The sequence below is a fragment of the Ovis canadensis genome, chromosome 14 (assembly GCF_042477335.2).
Source record: "Ovis canadensis isolate MfBH-ARS-UI-01 breed Bighorn chromosome 14, ARS-UI_OviCan_v2, whole genome shotgun sequence".
Taxonomy (NCBI): domain Eukaryota; kingdom Metazoa; phylum Chordata; class Mammalia; order Artiodactyla; family Bovidae; genus Ovis; species Ovis canadensis.
Genome location: NC_091258.1, coordinates 74,382,957 through 74,403,110, shown reverse-complemented (window position 1 = coordinate 74,403,110; position 20,154 = coordinate 74,382,957). Strand labels below are relative to the sequence as shown.

General features: G+C 44.7%; 1 protein-coding gene across 1 annotated transcript in view; it reads left to right on the top strand.

Moving 5' to 3' along the window:
* LOC138419622 (zinc finger protein 415-like) overlaps positions 1-19,692 on the top strand; it is a 32,726-nt gene extending 13,034 nt beyond the window's left edge. Inside the window, exon 3 of the mRNA XM_069552470.1 lies at positions 17,555-19,692. Coding sequence (XP_069408571.1) covers positions 17,555-18,197 — 643 coding nt within the window. The 3' untranslated portion in view covers positions 18,198-19,692. The remainder of the gene's footprint in view (positions 1-17,554) is intronic.
* The last annotated feature ends 462 nt before the right edge of the window (positions 19,693-20,154 follow it).

Sequence of the window (20,154 nt, the reverse complement as noted above, 5' to 3'; positions counted from 1 at the left end):
AGTTTAAACTTGTCTTTCCTTCAGGTGACCTGCCCACTGTGTGATACACAAGGAGTTTCTCCACAGCTCAAGTGTTTATAAAGCTGATTTCAAACGTTGAAATATCCAGTTGCCTGTTCTTGGAGAATTTTTAACATTACTTTACCAGCATGTGAGATGAGTGCAATTGTGCAGTAGTTTGAGCATTCTTTGGCATTGCCTTTCTTTGGGATTGGAATGAAAACTGACCTTTTCCAGTCCTGGGGCCACTGCTGAGTTTTCCAAATTTGCTGGCATATTGAGTGCAGCACTTTCACAGCATCATCTTTCAGGATTTGAAATAGCTCAACTGGAATGCCATCAACTCCACTAGCTTTGTTCATAGTGATGTTTTCTAAGGCCCACTTGACTTCACATTCCAGGATGTCTGGCTCTACATGAGTAATCACACCATCGTGATTATCCGGGTCATGAAGATCTTTTTTGTACAGTTCTTCTGTGTATTCTTGCCACCTCTTCTTAATATCTTCTGCTTCTGTTAGGTCCAGACCATTTCTGTCCTTTATCGAGCCCATATTTGCATGAATTGTTCCCTTGGTATCTCTAATTTTCTTGAAGAGATCTCTAGTCTTTCCCATTCTGCTGTTTTCCTCTATTTATTTGCACTGATCGGTGAAGAAGGCTTTCTTATCTCTCCTTGCTATTCTTTGGAACTCTGCATTCAGATGCTTATATCTTTCCTTTTCTCCTTTGCTTTTTGCTTCTCTTCTTTTCACAGCTATTTGTCAGGCCTCCCCAGACAGCCATTTTGCTTTTTTGCATTTCTTTTCCGTGTGAATGGTCTTGATCCCTGTCTCCTGTACAATGTCACGAACCTCATTCCATAGTTCATCAGGCACTCTATCTATCAGATCTAGGCCCTTAAATCTATTTCTCACTTCCACTGTATAATCATAAGGGATTTGATTTAGGTCATACCTGAATGGTCTAGCGGTTTTCCCTACTTTCTTCAAATTCAGTCTGAATTTGGTATTAAGGTGTTCGTGATCTGAGCCATAGTCAGCTCCCGGTCTTGTTTTTGTTGACTGTAGAGAGCTTCTCCATCTTTGGCTGCAAAGAATATAATCAGTCTGATTTCGGTGTTGACCATCTGGTGATGTCCATGTGTAGAGTCTTCTCCTGTGTTGTTGGAAGAGGGTGTTTGCTATGACCAGTGCATTGTCTTGGCAAAACTTCATTAGTCTTTGCCCTGCTTCATTCTGCATTCCAAGGCCAAATTTGCCTGTTCCTCCAGGTGTTTCTTGACGTCCTACTTTTGCATTCCAGTCCCCTATAATGAAAAGGACATCATTTTGGGATGTTAGTTCTAAAAGGTCTTGTAGGTCTTCATAGAACCATTCAACTTCAGCTTCTTCAGCATTACTGGTTGGGGCATAGACTTAGATTACCGTGATATTGGATGGTTTGCCTTGGAGATGAACAGAGATCATTCTGTCGTTTTTGAGACTGCATCCAAGTACTGCATTTCGGACTCTTTTGTTGACCATGATGGCTACTCCATTTCTTCTGAGGGATTCCTTCCCGCAGTAGTAGATATAATGGTCATCTGAGTTAAATTCACCCATTCCAGTCCATTTTAGTTCGCTGATTCCTAGAATGTCGATGTTCACCCTTGCCATCTCTTGTTTGACCACGTCCAATTTGCCTTGATTCATGGACCTGACATTCCAGGTTCCTATGCAATATTGCTCTTTACAGCATTGGACCTTTCTTCTATCACCAGTGACATCCACAGCTGGGTATTGTTTTTTCTTTGGCTCCATCCCTTCATTCTTTCTGGAGTTATTTCTCCATTGATCTACAGTAGCTTATTGGGCACCTATTGACCTGGGGAGTTCCTCTTTCGGTATCCTATCATTTTGCCTTTTCATACTGTTCATGGGGTTCTCAAGGCAAGAATACTGAAGTGGCTTCCCATTCCCTTCTCCAGTGGACCACATTCTGTCAGACCTCTCCACCATGACCCGCCCGTCTTGGATTGCCCCATGGGCATGGTTTAGTTTCATTGAGTTAGACAAGGCTGTGGTCCTAGTGTGATTAGATTGACTAGTTTTCTGTGAGCATGGTTTCAGTGTGTCTGCCCTCTGATGCCCTCTTGCAACACCTACCATCTTACTTGGGTTTCTCTTACCAGGGTTAGGGAAATTAAATACATAGTGTTGTTTAGGCTTCAAGACAAAGCAGTGCATTCCTCTGACCTTGCTTCTAACCTGCATGGAAACTACCCTGAGTGTGAATGTCCTGACTGTTTCCTGTGAGTGCAAGTCTTGCAGCACCATAGATAAGATAGGGGACAAATCTTGAGATTGTTCAGCTTTTGCAGGGGCCCTTGCCATCCAACCCCAGGCTTAGCACCATCCAAGTTGGCTCCTGGATCCTCCTCTCTGCCTACCGTGAGGTAAATAAAGGTAACTTAAAAGTATCTAAAGAGAAATTACAACTGAAAAAAGAACTATGTTATTTGTGAAGATGATTATCCATATTACAATGTCACATTATATTTTGGCTGATCAAATCTTCACTTTTTAAGTCGACTCTCTTTAGCCGGCCCACAGCTCCAACTGTGTCCCCCACTGCCTTTCTCTCTCCATTCTTTGTCCTGTTGTGGCCTTACAGCCCTCCCAACCCCTCTGTCTCCCTCTCCATCAGCTGGTCCCTTCTAACTGCCCCAGTCTCTGAGCGGGGAGGGGGAACTCAGGTTCCCTCACTCTAGCAAGTTTGTTTACCCCTTTAGATTCTTCTGATCAAACACCCCCATCTCCTTGGAGGGACGTTCCAAGATTTTTATCAGTCCTTCTGGCCCTGTTATCACAGTCAATTTGAGCACTATTTGATCTGTATTTTAGCCATAAATCTATGACTATAGAAAGGAAAGATAACTTGTTTGATACAGGATAGCCATATTGTTTAGACTCTGGAGAAAACTGGTTAAGATAAATTTTTTTTTCTTTGAAAGTGCAAAACTGGTTCTTTTTACATGTGGAATTAAAAACAGCAAGCTTGTTAAAAAGACCTGCTGAAAAAAAGCTGAAAGTTAACCTTTGCCAGGGCTTCCCAGATGACTCTAGTGGTAAAGAACCTGCCAGCCCCTTGGGGAGACACAGGAGACGTGGATTTGATCCCTGGGTAGGGAATGAATGGCAACGCACTCCAGCATTTTTGCCTGCAGAGCCCCATCATGGACAGAGGAGCCTGGTGGGCTAGAGTCCATGGGGTTGCAGGAGGTTGGACAGGACTGAAGCAACCTTGCATAGCATGCAACCTATGCCATGTCCTTGAAGTACGTAACCCATTTATCCAGGGATGTCAGTCTTGGGCAAATTAGAATTTTAAACCACGGGGCGGGGGGTGGGAAGAAAAAGGTGAAAGAGACATTTTAAATCTCAAGCAGGAAAGTATGAGAGCTCTCATGTCTGTCGATTTGCATTTATGTTTATCTCAGTGTGTGTCTTTGTTTTTGGATAATATTGCTGAGGTGAATTTGTAAATGAGCTCTAATTCAATTGTTTGTTAAAAAAAAAAAGTAAGCACTTACAAATCAAACAATTACAAGAGAAATTAACCTAAATGACTTTCAGGTTCACGTGAACTGGGAAATATTCAATATTAAATATCTAGTATTAATGTTTGTTTGCTAATCTAATTAAGACATGTCTTGTGTCTTCAACATTGTCTAATACTTTTATTGTACCTAGGTTTAATGTTAAGTAAGTTTGTCAGCGCTTAAAGTAACTCGAGTGAAGAAACTTTTAAGGAAAGAATGCAAATGCAACTGGGTCTTTTAGATTAACTCTGTTAGGAGTTATTATCCTTTAGAAATGTCTGTCTAAAGTAATCTCTCCAGATTTGAATAACCTGAATTTCTAGGGTCGTGCTAAACTAAGTGATGAAAGTTTGTTGAATATCTAGGTCATTTCCAAATAAAATAAGATTCTAAAACACAGATTACTGGAAACTCATTTCCTCTTACAGACAAACTAAAGAGATTTTGGACTATTAATGAATACATTTGGTGCCACCCTGAGATGTTCTCTATAAGAAAGCAAATATTCTTAGACATTATCACTGGTATTTATGTTCACCGGTCTACAAAATGCTAATATAACAGACAGCTCATGATTGCTAAAGGAAAGTAAGACGTGTTTTTAGTAAGAAAGGTATGAGAAATGTGGGCCAATCACCTTGCTTTGCCCCCCTGGTTAATTTGTCTCAGGACCCTCCCCTTGGGTACACAGGCACACCCTGGATCTTGAAGTAAAGGCTTCTCAGAGGAGCAGAACTCATTATGGCCTGGACTGATCCTCTGACTTTTAACTCCAAGGCGCCTTTCTGCACTTGTGTATTGTCTCCTGTATCAGACAGGGTTTTTTCCTTTCTTTGTCCTTGCCGTGATTGTTCCCTTGAGTTAAGAGACAAACTGCCTGTTTACTCTGTTTTTGTTGGCTGTAAATTCCTTAACCGAGCCCACCTATCTCTTATCTCAGGGCATTAAAGTGGAGGGTAGATGATTGCAGATGTCCAACCTGTAGCCCTTCCAACTCGTACCTCAAAATTACATTTTATTAAGGAAAATGCAAAGTACTTCTGACCTACAGATGGCTGTTTCTAAATGAACAAAGTGATTTTTTTTTTTTTTTAAAGAGAGAGGTTTCATGGAAGTTGGACTCCAGGCAAAGAGGTCCCAAAGGCAAGGTCTTTATATGTTCTGCAACAGTCTGTCATTTGACTCCTGTCAATTTATTGCTTGACTTTGGGTAGCATGTGATGAGCTATTTCAAAGGGATTTACTTCCCCTTGTCCCCCTCCTGTGGTAATTAGTGCTATTAGGTTTCATAGACTCTTGTGTGTTTTACAGAAAAAATTAGAAGTTATTATTATTATTATTATTGCTGTGCCACATGGCATTCTGGTTCTTAGTTCCCCATTCATGGATAGAATCTGTGCCCCCTACAGTGGAAGCACATCGTTACTTTTGCTTAAAAGATATATTTACTTCCTGTCATGCTTATTGTCACATGTCTCATCTACATTACATCTTGTATGTAGTTACTTTACATTTCATTCCCAAGAGAATTGTCTCTGATTTTATGCCCAAGTCACGAAATCTCCCAACGACCACCCGGGAGCTGATACCCGATGCAAAAGCAAGAGAGTTTTTATTACCAAGCTCGAGCTGGGACTCCCACCATTACTGACGCAGCGGCTATAGGGAGGAGCCCCGGATTTTGGATTACATTGCTTATATAGGGAGTATACATGGAAAAAAAGGATTTCTAGGTAAGGGGACTCTGATTGGTCACTTTCTTTCAAAGGGTTGTGTGTTGGTTGTTGATTGGTCCCTATTGTCTAGGTAGACCAAAAGTTCCTGAGCGTTAAGTCAGGAGATTTTGGTCTGGGGTCCGATTGGCTCATGGGCGGTGAGGTGAGGTCAGGGGATTTTCAAAGGCTCTTTTCCTGGAACCTTACAAAATGGAGTTTTTCTTTTAACCAAATGGAGTAGCTTAGGTTGCCGGGAGCCAGCGTGAGGAATTCCACCCGTGACAAGGTCATACAGCAGAGCTATGATGGCAAGGCTAATCAGACCTCAGGTTTTCCCCCTGGTATTTCCTGAGCATGTACCCCCCAAAATAAGAATCTGCCTGCTTTTCCACTCTTCTGATATTCTCTGGAAAAGGTCAACTCAGGGCTTTAGTCTTCTGCATTTGAAAGGGGTGTTTCAGTTAAGCCCCCTCAGATAACTCTCTAGCTTGCCTAACAGGTTCCCCCAGATCTCTTACAGCTTGTGAATTGCTTACAGCCCTCCAACTGCCAGAGGCACTAAGCTTAAAGCTTCTAAAGATACAGAGCCTTTTCTAAAGAGCTAGAAATCATATTGGTGACAGGATTTCACTGTTGACTCAATGATTGCTGCCAGATCTCCATATTCTTTATCTTTTAGGCACCTGGGAGGATGTTAATCAATGTAAACGGGATATGGAAAAGGATATATAATAGTTTTGATGTTAACAACACTAGACTTTTGAGTTAATTACTTTTCTTTTGTTATAATCACTGTACTCCTTTTACTTGTTATAAATTGCTGTATCTTTGCTATGTAAGAATGTAACTTTATTTAGTGTTTTCTGAGAGTGGCACCAGACTTTGAGAAGAACAACACAAATAAGACTTCTGGTTGACAAACCCTTATCAGAAAAAAGGCTGTAAAATGTTAATTGGCCCTTTTGGCCGGAAGATGATGTAAATCACCTAAGACTTGTATGCAGAGAGAAAAACCTGGTTTTGATAAGAGTCTGGGCTGCTAACACTGCATAACTTTGTATTACCCATTGATCTCTATGTATAACCAAAAGTATAAACGGCCTTGAAGGACAGTAGAGGGGGAGCCAGTCATTGGAAGGACTGGTTTCCCCCGTGTCTCCTCTTTACTCTAATTTCAGGCTGAATTCGCATTTGGGGCGTGGAGGCTCGCCATGTCTACTTACTTGTCCCGGCTTCTAAGATCCGTAAGAGAGAGAGCCCAAGGCTGGGCACTCTCCGATATTCAAACGGACGCTGGTGGCTAACGTAGATGGTGCAAGCTCCTTGTCTGGAACTTTATTGGCTTTCCACGTAAACCAAGTTATTCAGCCTCTTTTCTCCACTTAATTTTCCTACTACACTATTTCTTCCTAATCTAATCTTATATTAATAAATAAATAAATAAGTTTTTTCCTCACCAACGCCGTCCCTGCTTCGAATTCCCTGGATCCACTGGGGCTGGACCCCAGCATTAGGTTCTTCATTCCCCCCTTCTCTAGGATCCAGGACAGACACAATCATGGGTCTGGGGTCAGCTCTATATTGTCTCCCGCTAAGGGGACTGTTGGCAGGGCTGCATATTGGGACCTGAGTACCATGAGCTGCACTGTGTTGATGTGGCTTTTAATGAAGGCCACCAATTTGTTTAGTAAGCATGGCCTGAAGGTGAGTAGTAGTAACAAGATAATCAGGGGCCCCACCAAGGAAGATATGAGAGTTGCGAACCAAGGGGATGAATTGAACCAGAATTCAAACCAGGTTTGAGACATTTCTCTTTCTCTTTTTCTCTGACTCAGCCCTTCTCTTATCTTGGCCAGGGATTCCCTGACTACCCCCGAGTGCTTCACATAAAAACAACATTCTTCTCCTAACGCAGCACATAGGCCCCCCTGTTGGAGAAAAATCAAATCCAATCCCCTTTTATTCTGCAATACCACTTCCGCCAGAGAACTCAGTGACTCTTGGAGGTGGCTGATTGAGCTTTCTAGTCTTTCAATATCAAGATCAATGGCTGCTCTTAGGCTAGAATAGTATTGATTCTGTACTATTAAAGAGGATGTCCCAGTTCCTGCCCTGGCCGCCCCTAACCCCAGTAGGACTGTGAGGGTTAGGGCTGAGACTGGCTCTCTCTTAGACCGGTGTGAAGCTTCTAGTTTCGGGAGGATTTCATCACTGGAGTGATAGAACAGTCAGGGGACTAATAGTACCAATACGCAGAAATCTCTGGAGTCATTTGGCACCTGCCCGTGAATACAAGGGGCTAAGCCCATGGAGCAGGCCCACCAATTTTCTTGGGGAGGCACCAAGTACCCAGTTGTCTCTATAGAATCTATGGAATGGCAAAGATGTTGGTAGGTTTGGGGGACATTTCCTATGCAAAGGCCCCACCCGGTTACTCGTTAGAGGGTTAATCTGGTATCTCCTTTCTGCTGCCATCTGCAAGCTCTGTGGTCTCTGGTTTGACTGTAAACTCCTGGGACAGTTATACCTTCATAATAGGGGGGTTTGATGTCAGAACATAACCAGCAACTGCTAGTCAGGTCCAGGCGAGTGGAATTTAGGACCCAATAGGTGTTATCATATTAAATAATGGGTCCTGATCATCCTTAATGTTAGGTCCCATAAGGCTAACTTGAGGGGAGTTGCTTGTATTAGTAATATAGGGCCCTGGAGGTATTTGGGTAGGTTCTCGAGCCGGGGGGCGGGGGGGGGGGAATGGGGGTGTGGGTAGGCTCTCATGGCACTAGGACTGAATTGGGCCCTATGCCCTGATTTGGGCCGATCTGTATGGGTCCTGCTTTCAATCTGATGGTAAACAGCAACCCATTGTCATTTCCTGACTGATATAGCCAGAGGCCCCAGGATTGTCCGGCTTCCCAACCAGGGAACTGTTTTCCTTCAGTTGAGAATTTGAGCCTCACCGGATTGCAAAGAAAGTTCATACAAGGCCCAGTTATGAGGGACCCCCTTCCATGTCCCCCATTTGACCCAGTGGGCCCCGAAACACGACCCAAGATAATCAAGTCACCATGAACAGGGGGCTCCCAATCGACCGTCCCCATTGACTTGCATCGCCAAACGGCACAATAATACTTGTCAGCCCCTCCGCAGTTATTGATGGTCGCCCGGTCCCATCTCCCTCCGGGGCACACATAGAAGGGTGTTTCCCGTAAGCTTGCCCTTTGGATGTAGTGGCTGCACCCAGGCCCTGAGTTAGTGGGGGGCTGAATATTACACCTATTAATGCTAGCCCCACATTCAGGCTTGCTGGGCATCTTTACCTCCCATTCGCCGATGTCCCAAGATCCCGTGGCCAGAAGACAGAGTCGAATTCCAAGTCCAGCCACCAGGTGTTTTGGGGATGAATGGCTGAGGTGGAGTTAATTACTTCTCCCCTAGTTGTGCTTAGAATCATCCAAGTCAAGTTCATTGGTTGATGAGGGTTAGTGGCAGCACTAAGCCGTAGAGACAACAGTATAAACAGTACTTTTATCGCCTTTGTAGCTTGAGTTTGAGTGGATTTGTTTTGTCCAGCTTGGTCTTCCATTGGGGGAGGAATTCTTCCCTTAGGAGAACAGGTCCACAGGCCATATGTGGGTGTAGTGAACCCAAGTAGATATGCCGTCAACCTTGAGAGCAGTGGGTGTTGTCAAGACAACTAGGAAGGGCTCTTTCCACCTGGGCTCTAGGGTCTCTTGACGATGGTGGCACGCGTACACACAGTCTCCTGACCAATAGCGGTGGGGTTAAGGTGGTGGGCCTGATTCATATAATGCCTTGAGCCTCTTCCACTCCCTGTGGGAGTATTGTAAGGACTAGAGACAAAAGAGTAATCTTTGATCATCTATCTCTTTTAGCACCTCTATTTTTAGGTTAGGAATTATTGGAGGAGGTATCCCATACATAATTTCGAAGGGGGTAAGTCCCAGTTGGTAGGGGGGAGTTTCACACCCGGGATAGGGCAAAGGGGAGGAGAGCCACCCAGTCCCTGCCAGTCTCAGCAACTAGTTTTGTTAATGTTTCTTTGAGTGTTCTATTCATCCTTTCTACTTGTCTTGAGCTCTGGGGCCTATAAGCACAATGTAACTTCCACCTACCCCCAAAGCCCAGGCTACCCCCTGGCTTACCTGAGATACGAAGGCTGGCCCATTGTCCGACCCCAACCTGTGCAGGAAACCTGAACCGTGGCAAGATGTCTTCAATCAGCTTTTTGGCCACCACCTGTGCTGTTTCTCTCTTGGTGGGGAAAGCTTCTACCCACCCTGAGAAGGCATCTATGAATACCATTAGATATTTGTATCCATATTTAACCGGTTTTACCTCAGTGAAGTCCACCTCCCAGTATGCTCCTGGCCGACTTCCATGTTCTCTAGACCTGTGGTTGGCTGGATGATGGGCAGCGTTAGTGAGCTGGCAGGCCTTGCAGGTTGATACGATATTTTCTATCGTCAATCTGATGTCTCTCATGGTAATTTTGGCATGTCTAATCAGGTCCTGCATCTTGCGGTTTCCCAGGTGAGTGGCGTGATGCATCCTCAGTAACACCTGCTTTCCTAGTTCCTCCGGGAGGATCGGGGAGCTGTCTGCTGCCCGCCACCACCCGGCCAGTTGTTGGGTCATGGGCAAACTTTTTATCCAGTCTAAGTCTCTTGGTGAGTAGTTGGGTAAAGCTGGCAGAACAGGGCTCCCGGGGTCAGGCAATTGAAGGGTGGCTTCTATCACGGTGCCCTGGGCTGCATCTCAGGCTGATCTGTCTGCCAAATTGTTTCCCTTTGAGGTCAGGGTGCCTGACTTTTGGTGTCCCAGGCAGTGTATTATGGCTAGTTTTTTTAGGCAGCCATAATGCCGCGAGGAGGGCTTTTATTTCTTCTTTATTTTAGATTGTTTTACCCTCAGCCATGAGGAGGCCTCTCTCTCTGTAGATGGCTCCTTGTATTTGGGCAATAGCAAAGGCATATCAGCTATCGGTAATGATGTTAAGTTTTTTGTCCTTCCCCAACTGGAGAGCTTTTGTTAGGGCGATTAGTTCAGCCCTTTGAGCTGAAGTGCCCGGAGGTAGTGCTTCCGCCCACACGATTTGGGTTTCCGTGGTTACGGCTGCCCCTGCGTACCTGAGCCCATCTCGGACGAAACTGCTTCCATCCGTATACCAGGTAACTTCAGCATCCGCTAGAGGGCGATCTTGCAAGTCCTCTCGCATTCCATGTACCTGGGCTAGTATGTCGCTGCAATCATGGATTGTGCTTAGTCACTCAGTCATGTCTGACTCTGTGACCCCATGGTCTGGAAGCCCACCAGACTTCTCTGTCTGTGGGGATTCTCCAGTCAAGAATACTGGAGTGGGCAGGCTATCCCTTCTTCAGGGGAACTTCCCAACCCAGGGATTGAACACCTATCTCTTACTTCTGCAATTGCAACTGGACTCTTTATCACTAGAGCCACCTGGGAAGGCCCCATCTATATCTGTATCTATCAGTTCAATTCAGTTGCTCAGTTGTGTCCCACTCTTTGCAACCCCGTGGACTGCAGCACGCCAGGCTTCCCTGTCCATCACCAACTCCTAGAACCTACTCAAACTCATGTCCTTAGATTTGGTGATGCCATCCAACCATCTCACCTTCTGTCATCCTCTTCTCCTCCTGCCTTCAATCTTTCCCAGCATCAGGGTCTTTTCAAATGAATCAGTTCTTTGCATCAGTGGCTAAGTATTGGAGTTTCAGCTTTAGCATTAGTCCTTCCAATGAATATTCAGGACCAATTTCCTTTAGGATTGACTGGTTGGATCTCCTTGCAGTCCAAGGGACTCTCAAGAGTCTTCTCTAACACCACAGTTCAAAAGCATCAATTCTTTGGTGTTCAGCTTTCTTCATAGTCCAACTCTCACATCCATACATGACTACTGGAAAAACCATAGCTTTGACTAGACAAAACTTAGTAAAGTAATGTCTCTGCTTTTTAATATGCTGTCTAGGTTGGTCATAACTTTTCTTCCAAGGAGTAAGTGTCTTTTAATCTCATGGCTGCAGTCACCATCTGCAGTGATTTTGGAGCCTAAATAAATAAATAAATAAATAAAGCCTCTCACTGTTCCCACTGTTTCCCCATCTATTTGCCATGAAGTGATGGCACCAGATGCCATGATCTTAGTTTTCTGAATGTTGAGTTTTAAGCCAACTTTTTCACTCTCCTCCTTCACTGTCATCAAGAGTATCTGTATCTATCTATCTCCGGGAGTTGCTGAAGGACAGAAACCTGGCATGCTGCAGTCCGTGGGGTCACAAAGGTCAGACACGACTGAGCGACTGAACAACAAAAACTCCAATCTATATTTACACCTGCATCTGCATTTATATCTCTATCTGAAAAGTGAAAGTCGTGTCCTACTCTCTGTGACCCCATGGACGTAGCCCACCAGGCTCCTCTGGGGCTTCAAAATCCGGGTTAGGAAGCTGTGTAGCCGGATTGAGAGCAGTAGGCTGCAGAAAGATGATTCTGGAGCGGTTTAGCAGTAATCCTTGGTAGTGGGTCAGCCGAGCGTTGCTGATCCACCTATCTGGGGGTTGTTTTAGTATGCCCTCAATGGCATGGGGGGCGGTGATATGCGACTCTTGCCCCAGTGTCAGTTTATCTGCATCCTTGACGGTTAGGGCCACTGCTGCAATCATGCGGAGGCATGGGGGCCAGCCTGACGCCGCGGGGTCTAGGCGTTTAGACAAGTAAGCCACCGGCCGCTTCCAAGGTCCCAGGTGTTGCACCAGTACCCCCTTTGCCACTCCTTGTTTTTCATCTACGTACAGGAGAAAGGGTTTTGTAACGTCAGGCAACCCTAGGGCAGGGGCTGACAGCAGGGCCGTTTTAATTGTCTTGAAAGCGGTCTCCATCCGCTCCGTCCAGCTGAAAGGGGTGGTACTTTTTGTGGCTTCGTATAAGGGTTTAGCCACTTCCGCATAATTTGGGATCCAAAGACGGCAGAACCCAGCGGATCCCAAAAATTCTCTCACCCCTCGAGGTGAATCTGGGGTAGGGATTTTGAGTACTGTCTCCTTTCGTGCCTCTGACAGCCATCTCTGTCCTTCCTTTAATACATACCCTAAGTAGGTGACCTCTGGTTGGCATATCTGAGCCTTTTTGGCTGAGGCTCAGTACCCTAATTTTCCAAGGGTCTGCAGTAGTTCTCGGGTGCCCATAAGGCAAGTCTGTTGGTCCTTTGCTGCAAGTAAGAGGTCATCTACATATTGTAACAAAGTTAGTTGGGAGTGTTGTTGTCTGAGTTCACCCAGATCCTCATGGAGGGCCTCATCGAAGATGGTGGGAGAATTCTTATATCCCTGTGGCAGCTGGGTCCTGGTCAGCTGGCCGTTGAGTCCTTCTTCCGGGTCAGACCATTCAAAAGCAAAAAAAAAAAAAAAAAGGTCCTGGCTCTTGGACGCCAGGGGAAGGCTGAAGAAAGCGTCCTTTAAATCTAAGATCGTAAACCAGTGATGGTCTTGTGGGAGAGAGCTCAGGAGGTTGTATGGGTTTGGCACAGTAGGGTGAATATCTAAAACTCAGCGGTTGACTTCTCGTAAATCCTGCACTGGCCGATAGTCACAAGAATTTGGTTTTTTGACAGGGAGCAAGGGGGTGTTCCAGGCCGATTGGCAGGGTCTCAAGATTTTCTGGGCTAGGAGCCTGCGTGTATGGGGGGTGATCCCCTGTCGGACCTCCAGGGTTATGGGGTATTGTCAGACCCAGACGAGGTCGGCCCGTGGCTTGAGTTCTACATATACAGGAGGGCAGTGTCTGGCAAAACCGGTTCCCCCTGTCTTGGCCCATGCCTTGGGGAATTCATCTAGCCATCTTTGAATGTCTACCGGGGGCAGTATAGGTTTCTGGTGCAACCGATATTCATCTTCTAATTGAATGGTCAGTACTTGGATCGGTCTGCCCTCCTGGTCGAATATTTTAGTTTCCTCCAGGAGGAAATGAATCTGGGCCCCCTTTTTGTCAGCAGGTCTCTTCCCAACAGCGGGAAGGGGCATTCTGGAATGACCATGAAAGAGTGGGATACCCGGCCCACACCCAAGTCCACTGATTTTCGGGTAGTCCATTGGTATTGTTTCATTCTGGTAGCCCCCTGCACCCAAGAGGTCTTTCTGGCCAGTTTTCCCTGGGGCTCTAGCAAAACCGAATATTGAGCCCCTGTATCGACAAGGAAGTCAGTTGGGGTCCCCTCCACTCTTAGGGTTATCCTGGGTTCGGGGAGGGGTGCTGAACGCCGTCCTCCCTAATTGCTCAGTTCTTTGACGGCCAGGATGGGGGCCTTTCGTGGTCCCTTCTTTTTCTTAGGGCATCCCTTGGCCCAATGTCCTTCCTCTTTACAATAGGCACATTGGTTCTTTCCTAATGCTGGTCGCGTACGGGGATGGTTCTTACCTTCACCAGCCAGGCAGCGCAACTGGCGCTCCCTCTCTCTCGAGTCAGGAACTGTTGCAGCCAGCAGGATGCGTGCCATGTTACGGTTTGGCGATCTGCTGCTTTGGCTTGTTTTTCCTCGGGGGTTTCTCGGGTGTTGTTGACTCTTTCTGCTCCTGTTATTAAATCCTGGATACTCTTTTCACCCAGGCGTTCTAGTTTTTGTAACTTCTTCCTAATGTCGGGAGCCGCCTGGTTGACAAAATGCATTATCAAAGCAGCCTGAGTGCCTTCTGCTTCTGGATCCATGGGGGTGTATTGTCTAAAGGCCTCCATCAGCCTCTCCAGGAAGGCTGCTGGACTCTCGGTGGGGCCCTGCTGAACATCTCCCACTCTAGCTAGGTTAGTAGGTTTCCTTGCAGCTGCCTTAAGCCCCCCCCCCCCCCCAAAGAGAGTCTGGCGGTAGACCCGGAGCCTCTCCTTACCTTGTGCTGTATTGTAATCCCAGTCAGGTCACGATAAAGGAAAAAAGGGGTTAATTTCATCTATATTAGTGGTGGGTTCTCCATTTGCCCCTGGGACCCTTTTATGGGCCTCATACTGTATTCTTTCTCTCTCTTCTATGGTGAAGAGAATCTGGAGCAGAGCAGCTGTTGGCAGTCATCCCAGGTGGGCTGATGAGTAAAAAGCAGTTTCTAGAAGATTGGTTAAATCTCTAGGGTTGTCAGAGAACTTAGCATTTTGGGATCTCCAGTTATATAGGTCACTAGTAGAAAAGAGCCAATATTGATGAGGTTGGTTTCCTTCCTCATCGGGGGGATCAGATACTCGTAAGGGAAGGGCAACGGTTGAGTCTGCCGGCCCCTCCAGGGACCTAGCTCGCCGATGGCGAGTATTTTGTGCGGCCCCCCCCCCCACCCTGTGTTTCATCCCTGGGTGAAGGGATGATGGGGGCTGGTGGTGGTTCGGGGGATTGGTAAGGGGGAGGAAAGAGAAGTTCTTCTGTTCTCCCCTGCAAGATAGGGTATAGCAGCACCGTTAGTTCAGGCTCCTTGGGATTCTTCAGGTTCTTTCCTACACGTGTCACCAACACCTGAGTGGTAGAAAATCCCTGTTGAGGCAAAAAAGGTTTTACCCAAGGAGGGGGCGCAATATGATATTTTCCCATACTATGATATAGGGAACTTGGTCAGGGTGTCTGATCCGTGGTCAGAAGATGATATCCCAGACTCAGTGCACAGTTCTCAAGTCAAAGGCGCCTTCTGAGGGCCAGCCTACATGGAAAGTTGGCCATTCTGTGCTGCAAAAAGTGCTTAAATAAATTGCTTAATTTATTTCTTTTAATTTCTACACTGAGGTCATGAGCGTGCATCTTAACCTCCTTAAAATGATCAGTAACCAAGGATAGAGGTGTGGGGCTAGAATGGCGTTGCCCCATCGTCCCTGGATCAGTCAGATGTTGGTAAATTAACACAGACAATACGAACAGCCACACAGAGAGACAGAGAGATAGGAGAAATACACCTCTGGGAGTCTGGAGGCAAAACTGAAAGACAACGGCCTCCGGCCGTTCAGTGGGAGCAACCCGCTATCGTCTACAGGGAACAGGGGCACTCCGTCCCCTCCGAGAGGGTCAGGGACGTCTCCCAACGACCCCCCACTGGTGACCCGTCGTCACGGCTGCCTGAGTCATATACTGGTCTCAGAAAATAGGGCCTGTCAGAAACGAAAAGAAAGACAGAAAAAAGCTTACCGACTGCAGATGACTCTCCGGATCGGTCTTCCCAGGAAGCCGGTGGGAGATCCTGGACGAGCCCCCAAATGTTATGCCCAAGTCGCGAAATCTCCCAACGACCACCCGGGAGCCGATATCCGATGCAAAAGCAAGAGAGTTTTTACTACCAAGCTCGAGCTGGGGCTCCCACCATTACGGACGCAGCAGCTATAGGGAGGAGCCCCGGGTTTTGGATTACATTGCTTATTAGGGAGTATACATGGAAAGAAAGGATTTCTAGGTAGCGGGACATCTGATTGGTCACTTTCTTTCGAAGGGTTGTGTGTTGGTTGTTGATTGGTTCCTATTGTCTAGGTAGACCACAAGTTCCTGAGCATTAAGTCAGGAGATTTTGGTCTGGGGTCTGGTTGGCTCGTGGGCAGTGGGGTGAGGTTAGGGGATTTCTAAAGGCTCTTCTCCCGGAACCTTACAAAATAGAGTTTCTCTTTTAACCAAATGGAGTAGCTTAGGTTCTTCATCCGACTCTAGTTAACTAGGTTTCCCAATCACATTCCTTCATCTTCATAACAGTATGTTAAAGATTTATTTAAAATTTATTTGTTTATGGCTGCACTGGGTCTTTGTTGCTTCAGGGGCTTTTCTCTATTTGCAGCGAGCAAGGGCTACCCTCTAATTACAGTGCATGAACTTCTCATTCTAGTGGATTCTCTTGTTGCAATGCGTGGTCTCTGTGTGTTTGCGCAGTAGTTGTGACTCCCCAGCTCTAGAGCACAGAATCATCACTTGTAGCCTACAGGCTTAGTTGTTCTCAGGCATGTGGGGATTTCCTGGATCAGGGATCAAACCTGTGTGCCTTGCATTAGCAGGCGGATTCTTTACCTCTGAGCCACAAGGGTAGCCCCAAAGCTTGTTTCTTTACATATTATCTTGGAGCCAATGAACTGGGTGAATTTAGGTTACTGTGTAGATAGGGAGTTGATGTATTGAATGATTATTGTGTAAGCAGAGAATGTTTCACTTATATTTTGTTTTTTAAAAAATGATGGTCTTTTTGTATTACACAACAGAACTTACATGAACCATTTATTAATGGTTTTATTAATAGTCATAAAATGCCTATATGTCTATCTACTGATAGATTTCTAAGAGGTATTTAGAAAAGTGTTTTTTTTTTAATTTAAAAAATTATTTTAGGGAATTCCCTGACAGTCCAGTGGATAGGATTCAGTAGTTTCACTGCAGGGAGCATGGATTTAATCCATGGTCAGGAAATCAAGGTCTCATAAGCCACATGGTCCAGCAAATATATATATATATGGTTTACATAATTCTTTATTTTCTCAATGCAGTATTTATGGAACAGTTACTAACTGCCATTTATCTTTTACACTATTCATTAGAATGCTTCTTTTGCACTGTTTACCATTCCAATGCATTGCCTGATTGATGCTTGTTTGCTCAGTTGCTCAGTCCTGTCTGACTCTTTGTGATCTCATGAACTGTAGCCCATCAAGCTTTCCTATCCATGGAATTTTTTTCAGGCAAGAATAGTGCACTGGGTTGTGATTTCCTGCTCCAGGGGATCTTTCCTGCCCAAGGATTGTATCCCCCTGTGCCGTGTCTTCTGCATTGGCAGGCAGTTTCTTTTCCAGTGAGTCACCTCTTTAGTCCTATATGTTCTTTATCTTTTAAATATGTCTAGGTGTGCATGAAGTGTGTACAATATACCATTAGTTTCTCCTGAATTATGAGACAGCAGTGTGTTTAGTACAAAGTAGGATGAGCTTTGAGGTCATGGTGGGAAAATATGTTTTCTTTGCGAACTGACACGAGTTTGCATAAAATGAATGTTTTCTGATTGTATTTGAAACTACACTACCCTAAAGTTAGTTTGAATTACATAAGACCACTGTTTTTTAAAGAGTTCTATTCCTTTAGTGTTCTATAGTTTTAAGATCATCATTATGAAGATTTGTAATTCTGTTCAGGATGGATAGGACTTTTGTTATAATATCATGTGTTTGACAAGAAATAATTTATTTATGAATTGTAACTGATAGAATACCTGTGGTTCTTTATGTCTTGTAGATATGTCTCATATACATATGACCAAGAAGTTACCGGCAAAAGCAAGAGTGGGAAAGGGGCAATTTTTCAAAGAGTGATGTTTGGAAGAGCTGAAAGCCTTGAAATCAAAGATTTTCGCCTCAGGAAGATCCAGGAAAATATACATGACTTTGATTGTCTGTGGACAGATGATGAAAGAAATGACAAGGAAATGTCTACATCCCATAACAAAAATCTCACTGATGGAAGACATCATCATAGTAGAAGTGATGCAGGAAATGGACCTTTTGAAAGGCACGGATCAAGCTTTCAGGATGAATTGCAGATGGTACAATCTGAAGGGATAATTTTTGAATGTAGTCAAGTTGTGACAAATGTCAGCGCCTCAGGTTTATCGTCTCAGAGAACTCGTAATGTCTGCAAAGGCTTTTCTCATAAACATGAGAATGCTGTTATGCACCCTTCAGAACTGTTACCAGACCATGAAACACAAAAGAAAAGGCCTGACAAATGCAATGAGTGTGACATAACCTTTCTTCAGGACTCAGAACTCACTAGACCTCAAAGAATCCATACAGGAGGAAAACCATATAAATGCGACATGTGTGACAAGGCTTTTAATCAAACGACAAAACTTGCAATGCATTGGAGAATTCATACTTGAGAGAAACCACATAAACGTGATGTATGTAGCAAGGCCTTTAATCAAGCTGCAAAATTTGTAATTCATTGGAGATATCATATAAGAGAGAAACCATATAAATGTGATGTATGTGGCAAGGCCTTTAGTCAAAATTCAAACCTTGCAGTTCATCAGTGAATTCATACTGGAAAGAAGCCTTACAAATGCAATGTATGTGACAAGGTGTTTAGTCATACTGCAAACCTTACTGTTCATCAGAGTCTTCATACTGGAGTGAAAGCATATAAATGTGATATATGTGGCATGGCCTTTAATGAAGCTGCAAAACTTGCAGTTCATCAGAGATTCCATATGGGAGAGAAACCACATAAATATCATATTTGTGGCAGAGCCTTTAGTCAAACTGCAAACCTTGCTGTTCATTGGAGAGTTCATACTGGAGAGAAACCATATAAATGTGATGTATGTGGCAAGGGCTTTAATCAGACTGCAAAACTTGGACTTCATCAGAGAATTCACACTGGAGAGAAACCTTATAAATGCGATATGTGTGGAAAGGCCTTTAGTTGTGCTGGAAACCTTACTGTTCATCGGAGACTTCATACTGGAGGGAAACCATATAAATGTGATATATGTGGCAAGGCTTTCAGAGTAGGTTCAACTTTGCTGTTCATCGGAGTGTTCATACTGGAGAGAAACCATATAAATGTGATGTATGTGGCAAGGCCTTTAATCAAACTACAAGACTTGAACTTCATCAGAGAATTCACACTGGAGAGAAGCCATACAAATGCAATGTATGTGACAAAGCATTTAGTCATACTGCCAAATTTACTGTTCATCGGAGACTTCATGCTGGAGAGAAACCACCTAAATGTGATGTGTGTGGCAAGGTGTTTAGTCATACTGGAAAACTTGGTATTCTTCAGAGAGTTCATACTGGAGAGAAACCATATAAATGAGGTATATGTGGCAGGGCTTTCAGTGTGAATACAAACCTTGCAGTTCATCAGAGAGTTTATACTGGAGAGAACCTTACAAATATAAAAGTTGTGACAAACCATTTAGGCACAGTCATCTATGGATGACTTATCATCAAGCAGATCAGACAGGAGAGAAACCATATAAACATGATGTATATGGCCAGTGCTTTATTTGAAATGATGAACTTAGAAACCATCAGAGAATTCATACTAGAGAGAAACATTAGAGATGTGACAGTTGTGAGAAACATTTTAGTGCAAATGTCGTGAGTGTGACAGAGCCTTTTGTCAGCGTTCAGGCCTTATAATTCAGAGAATTCATACTGCATAGAAAAGATACAAGTGAAATGAATGTGGCAGTTTCTAGGGCATTTTCAGCCTGAACTGCCCATTAGGCAGCTCATACAGGAGAGAAACCACATAAATGGTATTATGTGGCAAACCCTTCAGTCACAAAGAATGACGTTGCAGATCATCTGAGAATCCATATTATAAGCACCTTTTGAAAATAAATTTATCGGTTTTTTGCACAAGCTTGGCCTCCCCCGTGTTGACTCTCTCTCTCTCTTTCTCCCTCTCCCTCCCTCTCTTTTTCAGGCTGATCACTTGGAACACAAAGGCTCTCTGCGTTCACTTTTTTGCCTGGGCTTCTAAGACCCACGCGAGAGGGAGCCCAAGGCGGGGTACCCTTCACTATTCAAGCGGGTGCCAGTGGCCTACGTGAACAGAGCAAGCCTCTTGTCTGAGGCTTTATTAGCTCTTTGTGTAAGCCAAGGAATACCAGCCTCTTTTTCTCCTCTATTTTTTCACTACATTATTCTTCCCTAATCTCTCTTTAAATTTCCAATTAATCTCTCTTGAATTGCCAACTCCGTCCCCACTTCAAATTCCCTGGATCCACTGGGGCTGGACCCTGACACCATATGGCAGTGAAAACTTAGACATGTACAGAATGTGGTAAAATATATCAACTTTTTGACCCTCAGAAAATTCAA